The following is a 15,125-nucleotide window of genomic DNA, read 5'->3' as shown; positions in this document are numbered from 1 at the left end:
ATATTTTATCTCATTTTTAACTGACAAAATACAAACCAAAGCCATTTCATTTAATATGTGAACAACTCGCACAAGGTATCACATACAGGTTTAAAATGTATGGTTCCTTTAAGCCTTCAGAGTAAGACATAGATTAAAAAATGTAGACAGTGGTTCTTATATTTAGTTCCGTGTTACACATTTTATACAAAAAGTACATTTTTTCAGGTTTAGTTAAAATGCCTAGAGCTTTTTGGGTGTAAAGAAAGGGATCTATGTAAATACAAGGCAATTCTTTGAAATGACTCGTGATGGTGAATGCATTGTGTGTGTGTGTGTGTGTGTGTGTGTGTGTGTGTGTGTGTGTGTGTGTGTGAATTACACAAAAGTATGCATAAAACAGATTTGAAATTTTCATGATGTTATTATCAGAATCTAGCTAAGAACTTATCTGCAGAAAGACTACAGAATGAAAACAAATTGCACTGGCCTGTACCTGCACCATCAGCAGAGCTCATCATCCATAAGACTGATAAGCAGATGTGAGCATCCAGACTTAAAAAGATGCAAAAATATCAAATGGCCCAAGTCATGGGGATATCTGGGGATTAAATATGTCCTAGCTCTGGGGTGGTTGGTATGACGAAGTAAAATTTCCAAAGTACTCAGTAGTGAAATATCTATTTCTCAATATAGAAAGGTATAAATTAACTCTATCTTTGGCCATGTATATGCTTATTTTACTTTATACTCGTGTTCTCTCAAGTCACTATTTCTCAACAGAAACAAGCTTTGAACTAATGAAATTATTTTGCTCTACTCTTCCATGACCTCTTCTTCAGTATCATTTAGATGAAAAGTAGGAAAAGAAGAAGCCTCACAAAGGGCTGAGAAGAATAAGTTATGAAGTTGCCTGTGATAACCGCAGATACAACATTGTCATAATTTGTTTGTTTACTCACTTATTATTTTGCTATGTTTCCCCAATGACTTATTCTATGGTGTTTGTTTAACAATGAATTTTGTTTTAAAAAAATACAGCTCCTAAGGGTTCCAACTAGTTGAGTTAATTAAAATGTTTCTTGAGATGAAGTCAAATATGTGAGTGATTCTATATTCTTGCAGAACTTTTGATGAATGCTCAGTGTGTGCGGATGCAGATATCTCTTTGTTGAGGAACAACTGGAGCTCCCAGTTGATCTCTTTGTAGACAGACTCATTTGTTATTCACTCATTTGGTACTTTGAATTCTCTCTACCACCATACTTTAAAAAGTAGGGCAATTCATTAGTATCTTTGTCTGCTCCTTTATTAAAAGTTACTAGAACCTACCCCTGATCATAAACCTGGATCTGGCATCACCCACATTAAGAGGATAAACTAAATGACATAATACCTTAAAATGATCATCATCTATCTTACAGGCACTCAGCCACAATTGGACATAGGTATGAATATCTGTTTATAATTCTTTTTTTTTTTTTTTGTCAGTCGTGGGGCTTGAACTCTGGGCCTGGGTACTGTCCCTGAGCAATTCGGCTCAAGGCAAGCACTCTACCACTTGAGCCACAGCGCCACTTCCTAATTCTTTAATTTTTGATGCTGACAACTGAACCTAGGGCCTTGGGCATTCTATCTCTAATCCTATATCTATTTTTACTTTAAAGGAAATTGATATTCAGCAAGTTTTTGCTACCTATCTGAAATACCAGGACACTAGAAATTAGGATTCATATCCACAAATTATGTTTTTTAGCTCAAGCTCCCTCTAAGAAATACAATTTTGAGAATAAAATTGATACAACCTCAGATCCCCAAGGTACCTGACAAATAACAGGTATTTGGTAACTAAGCACTGAATAAATGTTTTTAACCCTGTGTATATTCTGAGTGAAGAGACGTACAGGCAGATTTCCCACAGAAAAGGAACTAATGCTGGATTTCAAATCCAAGTGAGTTTGTTTATGCAACGGCCTTTCACAGGCAATAAGCTTCTAGGCAACCCAAAGGAAAATGCAGAAAACAATCTCGAAGTAACAGCATTTCTTAGATTTTACATACATACCAAACACTTGGAAATCATTTTAAGTGAAGATTATGATTCCATAAGAGGCTGATTTTTTTTGGCAAATTCAAATAGCACATAAGCTCCCTGTGCACAGAATTACATTAGCAAAGTTCTCGAGCATGGCAGTTTAAGAGTAACAGTACCGAGAACCAAACACAGTACTTGGTCCAGTGTACAGACCAACATTCTGTGATGGTCTGAACAGTACCACTGAGGAGTGAAGAATGCTTCCTAAAAGAAAGAATGTACCTGCAGGAAAATATACCACTGAGACCAGTAAGATGTGTAAGGAAAAACTAATGTGAGGTTAAGAATAGCTTGAAAATCAAGGAAAGTCAAAATTGTGTGCCCTTTGGTTTACAGTCCAACAGACAGGAACCCATCATGCAAAACCTGCATCGCAATCTATCAGTGCACTTACAGCCAACTCCCTCTTGCTGCATAATGAATCCAACATTTCTGAGTGGAAATGGTAGCCTCGCTTTTAGAAAGGATTTTAACATTGTAATTCTTAATTATAGCCTGCAGTTTCAAACTTTCCTTACTTGCCACAGAAAGTTGGAGCACAATGTAAAAGGGTGAATGCTAAAATAAAAGATAGCAATCAAGAAAATAGGAAAAGTCATTAGCATATCAGTCCTGAAATAGCAAATGCCCTATGCAATAATGATTTTTTAACTCAACTTGACTATCTCATTTCCTATTATATTATTTTATTGCATTGCTAACTCCTAATGCTAATTTAAAAACAAAACAGAATATAGGAGATCAGACAGAGATCAGGCCCCCCCAAAAAATGGAAAAGAAAGATAAACTGTCAATTCAACTGTAATTTCAATAAGCCTCTCCTGTGTAATACTGAGGAAGTCTAATGATTTAAGATCTTACAGAGTAGTGGCTATTAACACATAAGTGCACTTCAATTGACTTCTGATTTTGTCTAATGAGGAAAGGGCCTGCCATGTAATAGCTATTAACATGTTAGAACATTTCCAATTGACTTCTGATTTCAGGTCTTGTTTTTCAAATACATGCATAAAGGAATAGATATGAAATTATGCTTCCAACTCTCCATCAAGGAGAAAGAGTTAGAGTTACTTGTCTAATAACTAGTACTTGTCTTAGCTAACACTTGTCTAATAAAAAAATTGCAGTCAGTCACTCATTTTTTCTCATCTGAATTTTGATGCATGGTTTATTCTATGGAGATATGGCAGAATTTTTTTGTGTTTTTTGTAATGTTTATTGTTTCTTTCTGTTCCATTGACATATTTAACACACCAACTAAGCAGCAAGAGTTTAGAATTATATACCAGACATTTCTTCATTTGTGAGCAGTATTTATATTCTTTTGATTTTCTTTGGCATTTATGACTAGCAACAACATTTTCCTTTTTATTTATGCTTATGGTTCTCAAATTTATTTACTCATTTACTAAATGAGTGAATTATTTTGCTAATCTCTAGATCTTTCATATGGAGAGGTAAGGTTAGGGGTGGAGAGCAAGAGCAGAGCTGGTTATACATCATCTTGTAAGGTTTTTTTTGGAAATTTGGTATTTACCTAGAGAGCTATAGGAATAATTCATGAGGTGGGGTTTTTTGTTTTGTTTTTATGGATTGTGGGGCTTGAACTTTTGTTCAAGGCTAGAGCTCTACCACTTGGAACCACATGAAACTTCTGGTTTTCTGGTTGTTAATTTGAGATAAGAGTTTTATGTCTATTTTTTTAAGTTTTCTGTCCCTTTTGTATTGTGTATAAGTTTATCTGATGTGCAGAAGAAAAAGGGATCACAGAAAGAGCAGGAAATAGAATGAACTAATTCAACAATGATCCTAGACACTGTTTTGGAAATGAACTTCACAACTTGGAGGGGAGCAGAGTAGAGAGAGGAAAGTAGGAGAAAATGAGGGAGTGGTAACAGTGTTAAAAAAAAAAAAGTACCCATTACCTTACTTATGTAACTGTAACCCTCTGTTCCTCACTTTTACAATGAAGAAGGATTAAGAGGAGGAGGAGGAGGAGAGAAAGAAGGAGGAGGAGAAGAAGAAAAGAAGGAGGAGGAGTCAGAGGAGGAAGGGAAGGAAATAAGAGAAGGAAGAAAGAAAGAACAAAAGAAAGAAAGGAAAGAAGGAAGCAAGGAAGGAAGGAAGGAAGGAGAAAAGGAAGGAAGAAGGAAGGAAAGAAAGAGAAAGAAAGAAAGAAAGAAAGAAAGAAAGAAAGAAAGAAAGAAAGAAAGAAAGAAAATAAAGAAAGAAAGAAAGAAAGAAAGAAAGAAAGAAAGAAAGAAAGAAAGAAAGAAAGAAAGAAAGAAAGAAAGAAGGAAGGAAAGAAAAGTTTCATGGACTTTCTTGCCCAAGCTGGCTTTGAACTATTATCCTCAGATGTCAGCCTCCTGAGTAGCTAGGATTACAGGTGTAAGCCACCAGCACCAACAATTGATGAGGGTCTTTTGTTGTTGTTTTTGTTGTTGTTGTCTACCCAAAATTCTTAATTATATTTTAAATTTTTATTTTATTGTAAAGATGATATACAGAGGGGTTACTGTTATGTAAGTTAAGTAAGGAGTTTACATGAGCAAGGTAATGAGTACATTTCTTATCAAGCATTGTTGCCTCCTCCTTTGTTTCCCCTACATCCCTTTCCTCCCATCTCCGCAACTATATCCACCCCGCCCCCACCACCGCCTAAATTGTAAAGTTTGTTTTTCAACATAGCATCTTGACCCATTGCAACAATGAGAGTAGATTGCTTTTTGAACAGTGTTACTCACTCCCTCTATTTCTCCTGCTTTTCCCTCCCCTCTAACTCCCCAACCTCCAAGTTGTAAATTAATTTCCAATATTGTGTGTATCTAGTGAGTATCTAGTGAGTATCACTGTTCCATTGATGAGTTTGAACACTGAAATGGCACCTTCTTTCCGCTAGCACGGTTTTCCTGATCCTTCATTTTTTCCTTCTTTATGTAAACCCCTTAAGCAGTGACTTTCTAATATAGTTTTGCATTTATACTTCCTAGCTATTTCCAATATACAAATTAAGTTTTTAATGAAACAAAAAATATAGCCAATTATACATAAATATCTTCTCTGGGAGACAAAAGAGCATTTATAAATAAAGATGTCTTTGAATTGATTTGTGGGAAAATGATACCTGCTATAGGTAGAATCATTCTCTGTAAATTATAGTTTGTCAGTAAGGAAATGAAAAGGGAACATATTGTGGAGAAATGCTTTATTGCTACTTAGATTGTAAGAATAAGCATCACTTATGGTCAGATCTGTAGAATAAAAATAGTTTCAAATATGTCTGATCTACAAATGTATGCCTCTATCAATAAAGGTACCTTCCTTTATTTAGGGACGTGTGTGTGTGTGTGTGTGTGTGTGTGTGTGTGTGTGTGTGTGAGAGAGAGAGAGAGAGAGAGAGAGAGAGAGAGAGAGAGAGAGAGAGAGAGAGAGATGTGATGTTTTTGGTGATTCTTTTTTAACTTCTATGATACTTTCTTTCTTCTTTTGGCTTTTTTTTTTTGCATTAAGAATAAAAGAGAAATCATCTAATTTACTGGATACCCACCTGGTTTCAATTGCTTGTTTTTCATGGATTTAACAATGAAAGACTGATAATGATGGTATTTTCCCAGGAGAAGAAGTGGACAGACAGCTGTGCAGAGATGCCATCTTCCCCATCCCTGTGGCCTGTGATGCCCCGTGCCCAAAGGACTGCGTACTCAGCGCATGGTCTGCATGGTCTTCCTGCTCACACACCTGCTCAGGAAAAACAACAGAAGGGAAACAGATACGTGCGCGTTCCATTCTGGCTTATGCAGGCGATGAAGGTAAAGCTACCAGCTTCAGAAAGGAGTTAGGTTTCTTTTCCAAGTTGACCTACATTATCTCTATTTAGTCTCAATGAAATGACACAGTATGATACTCACTAGATACTATGTTGGAAATGAACTATACCACTTGGAGAAGGAGGGATGTTAAGGGAAAGGACTTGGGAGTGGAAAACCTGGGAGAAATGAGGGAAGGGGTGACACTGTTCCGGAAGAAAAGTACTCAATACCTGACTTATATAACTGTAAACCCTCTGTACATCACTTTTACAATAAAATTTCTAAGAGAAAAAGAAAATCAACAGGAAAAAATACTCAATTTTTGTATATGTGGTAGACATGTTCTGTTCCCCAAAATTAATTATGGGATACCTCTTTAATAAAGGAGAAAAGATATAAAAGTGAACTCATATTGCTTTATCTCCTATTAATTTTCCAAGTAATTAAAATTTGTGTATTCCAACGTGTTAAGCCTGTGAAAAGTCTGAAAATAGCTCCCAACATTTCACACATTTCATTTGTTTTCTCTATTTCAGTAGTTTTATCCCTTGCAGTCACATTTTGGCACTAAAAAGTCATATATGTTCACAAAGAAAATTTATTATGTCAACACCATCATGGCTGTTGCCTGACTGATATTTATAAAGTATTCTCTACCAACCATACTTTTGCATGTAAGCTCTGAGATCCATAGAGTCTCATGCAATGATGGTGTTTTCTTTTAAAATGTGTTGCTTCTAGGTCACTTCACGCCATTGGGTAAAAAAGGCATGTTTGTCAAGTATCCATACATACTTTGCAAGTCTGTTCTGAAGAAATACAAGGCTCTTATTGTCTTTCAAGCTTGTCACAGTGCTAATCTGGCCTCTGTATTACTAGGAGAGATAATGTCAAACATATTTTTGTGACTATTCTGTAAAATAAGACAGAAGTGAGAAAATATAGATATAACTCAAGTTCTTTCATATTCAGCATATCCTATCTCAAGACTATAGGTTTATACCTATGGGGTATTGTCAATCCAATGGCCCTTTTGTTTATCAACATTTAATAGTGATTATATTTTTATTTCTTGTTAGCATACATCTGTGAATACACAATCAATTTTGAGGGATTGTATAAAATCTATGCATTTAAAATTCTTTTTTGTTTATGAAATATTTTAACAATAGTTACTTGATAGTGGTTTTTAAGCAAACTTACTGTGTATGAGTTAATTATGCAGGCATGTAATTACCATGACCTTTACACATGAGGTTTACATCAGCAAAAACATGTTCATGTAAAAATGTCAGCCTATAGAAAAATATTCCCATGTATCTTTTTTTAAGGGTAAATATAAAAGTTTATTTTATGGTTTATTATTTTTCATGCATTTTTATTGTAATTATAAAGGTGAGGTACAGAGGGGTCACAGTTATATAAGTCCTACAAAGAGTACATTTCTCTTTTGAACAATGCCACCCCTCCCTCACTCTTTCCAGTTCTTCCCTTGGTCCCCACCTACAACTTGGATAGTTCATTTTCAACAGTGACTAGTGAATACCACTGGTGCATTTGAAATTATCTTAGAAATTTTTCATAGATGCTTCTTCATAGAATCCCAAACTGTTTTCCTATTTTCTTAAAACCAGTATAACTGCTTGTTCTAAAAAAGTTTCTAGATTCTTTTAAAAGTAGAAACTTCAAAGAGATAATTATATTCCCTGTGTTGTCAAACAATAACTTGAACCTTATCTAGATGATATTGAGACTTCAAATTCTATCAGCTCAGATTATGTCTTGTGGTTCATTAAAATTAGATCTGTGGTCACCCTGCTTCCTGTAAATCCATTATACTCTGCAGACACTTGCTGTGTGACTAGTAATGAGTGACTTTTCACCCCCAGAGTCACATGGCAAGGATTTTGCTTGGCTTGCAAAAACTTGATAGATCATTATTTCTACAGACAAATGCTTCACACGGAAAGGTCATGAAATGTTTCAGAAGCTGAAATTTATGATTGTCCTCTGATAGGTATCATACACTTAATTTGAAAGGGTGGGAATTCAATAATTTTTAATTAAGTCTAGTAGCTGCATCATGAGCAAGTCATGCTAGAAAATCATCTATGTTCATGAAAAAAATCATATAAGAACATGAATTCAAAATACAGTTTGAGATAGAATCCCTGGTGGAATTTTGATCCTAAGAATGTGCCATTCTCTCTCTGTTAGCAGTATTTTCAAAAACTACCATGTTTGTATAAATACTTATTACAGAATTAATCCCTCCCGTATATTTATTTAATATCTATTGCTTTCTGGATGTTGAAACACATTTTATCTTAGTATGAATAAGACTTTTAGAAGTTCAAGCTAGGGTTCCTATGATTTATGAACTAAGGAAGTTTAACTTTTGTTTGCTTGCGATCAGATTATGTGTATAATTCTACACAATAGTAGGTCTATTTTTCCTCAGAATTTAGTGCCTTTCTGTTACAAACATTATTGATTTTCTTGGAATCCAAAGATAATGGTAATAACTTTAAGAGAACATACCACCAAAGTGGTATGATGGAGTTTTAAAACATAGAATTATACAACAAATTTCTGTTGAAATAACATAGAGGTCAAGTACATATGCAAATTTTATCTGGATTTACAAAGTTGCAAACTATATTTTATCTTGGTTGTAATATCTTAATTGAATATTATTCTGAAGGTTATAGAATATTGTGTGATTATTAAAGATAAGTTATGTTACACTGTACTTGTACTGATAGCCCAGAAGGTCAATAGATTAAATGAGTAGGAGTTAATTTCTTCTTCAAAAGCATTTAGCCACAACTTTGGAATTTAGCTGTCACCATATGGCCATAATCTTCATGCCAGAAATAGAGGATGCTTGGAGGGTCTGTTTATTTAAGAGAAGAAATTAAATCATTCCACCTGAAAGTGATTTTTTTTCATTTTTCATACTTCATTTCTTTAAAAAGTTACACTATCTGGGTAGCGCATGCCTATAATCCTAGCTACAGGATTGTGTGGATTGTGTGTGTGTGTGTGTGCACACACACACACACACACACACACACACAGTCATACAGCTATGTAAGACTTCAAGAAAAAATATAATCCTACCATGTGTTAGACAAAGAGGTATCATTAACTACCAGTTTTAATGCTAATTTACTCAGTCTTCTCATTATGTGTCTGTGTGTATGTATGTTTCTACATCTTTATCTACATCCATACATGCATTTAAAATACTTCCAGTACCTTTCAACTCAATAAATTAAACAGACCTCTTTGTTCCTCTTAAACAAATAATAAGGGCTAGGAATGTGGCTTAGTGGTAGAGTGTTTGCCCAGCATGCATGAAGCCCTGGGTTCAATTCCTCAGTATCACATAAACAGAAAAAAAAAAGCCAAAATTGGAACGGTGGCTTAAATGGTAGGGCACGAGTCTTGAGCAAAATAAGCTCAGGGACAAGAGCCCAGGCCCTGAGTTCAAGACCCAAAACTGACAAAACCAAAACAAATGATAAAATAACAGAATGCCGTTTCTTCTTTCCCATACTAGATATTTTTATATCCATTTCTTTCCCTATTTCGTTCTTTCCTAAGCTATTCACCTCCCTGAATAATTCTATCCAAAAAGTCATTAGTTGGATATCTGTGCCAGTTGATGAGGGGAGATATAAAGTGGTTCTGGTGAGTTTTCATAACCTAGTCTGGAAAAGAGTATCCAAGAGGCTGGTCTGGCATGAAGTTTCAAGTGTCTGAGTAGTGTGAAGGAGGATGTGGGAGCATGGGTTGTATGAGAAGGCAGACGGACAAGATGTCAACACACAGCAGAGTATGGGAAGAAGCTCAGCATTGACTAGAGAAGCCAGCTTAGGATGCATGTCAGAGGCAGGCAGGTTGTAGGTAAGATATCTGAACCTGAGCACAGTGATGACTGTACCCTGTGAGTACAGAAATGAAAATCACAGTGGAAGGTTATTAAGAACAATTTAAAAGAACAGGAAGTAGCTTGACTTCCATGGCTCATGCCTAAAGGGTTTCCTGGGAAGCTGAGATCTGAAAGATCTTGGTTTGAAGCCAACCCAGGCAGAAAGGTTCACAAGTTTTTATCTCCAAAATAACCAACAAAAAAGCAAGGCTGGATTATGGTGGGAAGTGCTAAAAATAGCACATTTTTAATACTTAAATCTGATATAAATGTATAGTTATGTAAAGGTTAACTGGGTATAATTGGCTCAAGAGTGTAATCCTATTATTCAGGAAGCTAAGATCTGAAGATCACCATTGGAAGCCAGACAAATCTGTAAGTCTCTTATCTCCCATTAACCATCAAAAAGCCAGAAGTAGAGACATGGCTCAAGTGGTAGTGCACCAGTTTTGTACCTTAAACCACAAAGACAAGCAAGAGTTCAAGCCCCGGTACTGGCACAAAAACTTAAATAATAAAATAAAATAAAAAGGTATGTTGAATTTAAACCAAAAAATTAAGATTTGATTTTAGATTTTTATCTGTTTTAATTTCTGAGCATTTAGGCAAGTCTTCAAAAAATACCTGATATAAAAAGGGAAAAAAATGTTCAAATTTATTTCCACTCATTATAATTTCTGAATTCTCATTATCTCAACATTAATTACAAAGTAAAAATGACAGATTTATTTTTACAAAGTTCAGAATGACCTGATATAACTTCATCAGCCAAATAGCAATGTGCTGTTTTGCTTGACTTACAGAAAGAACAGATGCAGATTGAAATAAAATTGGGCCAATTTTTCTCAAATAATTAGTAGTCTTCAAAAAGTATAGTTTAACAATGAAAATATGGAGTAATATTTCTGTTTTAACCCATTCATTTTTAGCTGTAGATAAATGATTTTAATTCTAAGATCTCAGGAGTACCCAGACTTCTTAGAGAAATTCTGGAATCCAAGGTCTTGTATATGTACGTATGTGTGCTTACATATATATACACATACACATTCCTAACTCTGGTTTCTAAGCACATTCTAGTGCTTCCTCATATCCTCACTGTTGACCTTAAAAGGCACTCTTGCTTCTGTCTTTCCCTACATGTCCACCATGCAGGATTTATGTAAGCAGCAGAAGAGAAATTCTCCCACCTCTGCAAGGAAGAAAGGGGTGGGGGAGGCATTCATCAGCAGACTCCCCCGAGTGCTCTGGTGCTAATTCTCTCTATGTTTCAGTTCTCCCAAAGCATGCCCTTGCTAATGTGCTATTCATCCAGCTGCGGTCTGCAGTTAAAAGGACTTGGGCTACAGCACCAGGCACTGTTACAAGCAGCTTACAACCTATTTATAACATTTCCTAGGTCCCTTTTCTTATCCTTGCTGTCAGTGACTTTCTTGAATGAACTCCACAGGTCATGTGACTGTATCATTATTGCTCATTCCAAAGGTCATACTTACTTGCATGCCTTTAATTCCTTTCTTTTTTTTGTTTTGCATAGATAAAATGTTTGTTCCCTTCTCTACCATATGAGAACTCTGTTTCTCAACATCCTGCTTTCAAAATTATTTCATTGCCTTTTTCTTCCTGAGACCATTTTTTTCAGTCTCTAAAAAGTAATGGAATCTTCTTTCAATCCTAATTATACCTAATCTCTCTCTTTTTTATTGTAATTATCACATCCCATTTAGAATCATATCATTTATATGTTGGTCTGACCCCCCACTCATCTTTCCTCCCCACAATATAACATTCTTAGAATTAGTCAGAACTATTTCTAGCCTCTCTGGTGTCCTGTGAAGCATCGTGCCTAAGCACTGCACACCACACTTAATACCTATGTCTATTTGAAGAGGATTCTTTATTTTATCCTGTATTGATTATAAAGATATCAGTATCAGAACCAGAAATATTATAGTTTTCATCAAATGCATGCTAGCAAAGATTTTATGAGCTCTATGTGGGAAAGAAAAGTCATGTTTTCACTCCCAAGGGAGGAGTTTCACATAATAGTCAATATTTTTATCTGAGTACAAAAGTGTATATATTGGAATTATTTACAGTTCCATATGCCCTTCCCCTTTGATGAAGTGCTAGAAAATCTAAATCATTGTATTAGTACAAAGCGTGTAACACTTTGAGGCAGAGTGCCACTTCCCATTTTCTAGTGATTAATTGGGAGATAAGAGTCTCATGGACTTTCCTTCTTAGGCTAGCTTTGAACTGTAATCCTCAGATCTCAACTCCTGGTTAGCTTGGAATATAGGCTTAAGCCACTAGCCCCTGGCAAGAGAAGATTTTTGAAAATATACTTATTGCAAATTTTTTTTAATAATTTTATAATTTCTCCAGGACTAGAGAAATATTCCTAGATGTCTGCATTAGAACTTCACCGAAATAACTGATATACATTAAATAATATTGAAATACATAATACTGAAATACATAATACTGAAAAAAATAATACTGAAATACATTAAATAATATATTTATCAATTGTTCCACCATAAAATGATTCCCCAAATAACACAACAATATTACAATATCTCATTACTTCAAACCACACTTAAAATTTGTTATAATTAAGATCACATTGGAGCTTATCCATGCAAATATCTTTCCATCAGTTCTAAAGTAGTAATGTAGCTTTAATGTGGATTAGGGCAAGAAAATAAATAGGTTTCTGTCTATAAACTTAACAGCTATTTTGCAGTTCCTCACACATTGTGCTGATGTCAAGCTTTTTGTCCTTATTATTTTTTTCCCCAAAGCCAGCTAGCCAATTCCATTATCAAAAACAATTCAGAAAAAACAAATCACAATTGCAAGAGCCTGTCTGTATGCTCAGAGTAAAAACTGTAGGTAAATAAACATACTTTCTGTAGATCAATAATTTCACTATAAATCATAATTGTTCAAATAATTATCCATATATAGAATTTACAATTTACTTGAGTTGGAGAGGTCAACTTGAACAAATCCAGCAACTCAGGATGGGCAAGAGCTCTGTTCATTTACTTCTCTCCAACACCTGTAATATGTTTTAGCATTCATTCCCATTCGAATTCTAAACAAATTTACTGGACTTCCTGAGCTAGAAGATGGCATACATTTGCACCTTTATAAAGCAAAGAATGTCAGTGAAACTCTATTTAATGAGGGTAATTCCGATGCTGAGACCACTTAGTGCTGCATAAATGACTGACTTATTCACTGAAGGAGGGAGGTCCTTAAACCCTAAGGGTTTTATAGGTGCATCAGTGGTATCAAATATTAATAAAGTGAGCAACAAGTTCTTCTGATATCTTACATTTAAGAGCTCAAATATTTTTACTTTTGTAATTGGCTTCAAAAATAGCATTGTGGTAAGAAACTGGGATTCCTCAATTCATCATTACTAAGGGGAGATCGCATCATTTAAACTGTTTGCTGATCCACTCATATTTTTTAATTCATGTGACAGTTGTAGACACAGAATGAGGCTCTTCCTATGAATGGGGCCATACTTATTTATAATGGGACTACTATGTAAGAAAGTAGTCCAGAATGATGATTCCACAGTGCATTTTACTGATTAAAAGGTGCATGCATTGCCCTATGATATCTCTGAAGTTATTAAAACTTATATTTTACATGTTTTAAAACTACTGTAGTCAAGCAATAGTTATGACATAGCTGTCATTGCTTATATATATGAACTTTATAGTTCCTGCAGGAAATACCAAGTCTATGATGTTTCTGCCAGCAACAGGCAATCAAAAATAACTAAAGGCCATTTGAGGAAAGAAAATAAATCCTAGTTTCTTGCTTAAGACTTTCATTGACACCTTCTGGAGCAATTAAGAATGCAACAGCATCAACCCAATAGACAAGTATCAGTAACTGCAAGAAAACTCTGGGATAAACAAGTCTTTTAAATCTTTACAGAAAGAAAATATTTTGTCATAGGGAGAGCCTCTCCCAAAGAACCAAAAGAGAAAAATTAAAAAGACTTGAATTGTAACAGGTACATAAACTGCCTTTTCTAAAAGGCTCTTTGTTTAGGCCTATAAATTAACTGAAAGCCCTGAAGGGGTGAGGGGGCTTGGGAAGTGGGGAAACCTTGTCATTCATTCCTGCCTTCATTTTTACATCTGCCTTTACTCTAAACCATTTTAGATTCAGACAAAAAATGATGGTACTGATGATTATATTTTTATGCCCAAAATCAAGGTCCAAACTACCTTTAAGGACTAGTAGAATCTTAAAGGACAGATTCTATACCCAAAAACGGATGAATATATACTGCTATTCTGTATTCCCATAGCTATATACTCAAAATAAAACTCCTTCCTCTATACTTCAAAAAATTTTGTGGTACCAACATTCTTGATGTCACAGATGATAAAATGTTGAAGGAGAACACAAACTTCAATAAGTGGAAACTAAAAAAGTCACTTGAAAGATTTGAGAAGGGTTTGGAATACCTTTATTATTTCTGGGAGTGTGACATAAGAAAACTAAGCAATTAAGTAATTAGAATTTATTTAACTAACCATATAAAATGGAGTTGAGAAAAAAGCATTGTATGATCATGTAATTTGCAAGCACTCTTCTTTTGTGGGGGGACACCTAACATGGTAAGGTAATGTAGAGCTGATAACTTTCTAGGTTTGAAGAAATATAATATCATTATTTTTTGGCCCTTTCCAATTATGTATTAAATGGTGATAAAATGGTATTTATTTTAACATCTCTGTGCCTAATCACCATAAAGCCTAACACATTAAAGTAATAAGTATTTTAATATCTGTAATATACTGTAAAGAATAACAGGCAATCAAAGCAGGTTATGTAAGCCATGTTTGGAAGCTGATACTAGGTGAAGGGTCAAGGCTAACAGGTTGAATGAAGGTGAGTATTTGCTTGTGAGATATAGAACAATGAAACCTGTTGAAATTATTTTAAGAAAGGAAGAGAGAGAATTGGGAATGCTTGATCAAGGGATATTGGATGTATCAATGGACATACAGATGGATGGATGGATGGATGGATGGATGGGTGGATGGATGGATGGATATGTCACAATAAGACTCCCTTTGTGTAACAAAATCTATGCTAATAAAAACTCTTTAATGACTTTTCATTTAGATAGCATTTGAAAACACACTATGTTTTCTTCATCCAGAGAGTCTCAATGTGTCTGTTTCTCTGGTTAGCAATTAACAGGCTTCATTGAACCCCAAGTTGGATTTCTCTAGGGAAATTGAGATGGTCTTTCTTTAAG

The 15,125-nt window shown here is 34.9% G+C and overlaps 1 protein-coding gene across 3 annotated transcripts in view; it reads left to right on the top strand.

The window, feature by feature from the left end:
- Positions 1-15,125, top strand: part of Thsd7a (thrombospondin type 1 domain containing 7A) — a 336,736-nt gene that overhangs the window by 243,911 nt on the left and 77,700 nt on the right. For all 3 annotated transcript variants that reach the window (XM_069996588.1, XM_069996587.1, XM_069996586.1), the window contains one exon: positions 5,692-5,886. In XM_069996588.1, the coding sequence (XP_069852689.1) occupies positions 5,692-5,886 (195 nt within the window). The remainder of the gene's footprint in view (positions 1-5,691; positions 5,887-15,125) is intronic.

Source organism: Dipodomys merriami, unplaced genomic scaffold, assembly GCF_024711535.1.
Source record: "Dipodomys merriami isolate MVZ:Mamm:240054 unplaced genomic scaffold, mDipMer1.0.p SCAF_5, whole genome shotgun sequence".
NCBI lineage: Eukaryota > Metazoa > Chordata > Mammalia > Rodentia > Heteromyidae > Dipodomys > Dipodomys merriami.
The sequence above is the reverse complement of the archived record's forward strand: the minus strand, read 5'-3'. Positions and strand labels throughout refer to the sequence as shown.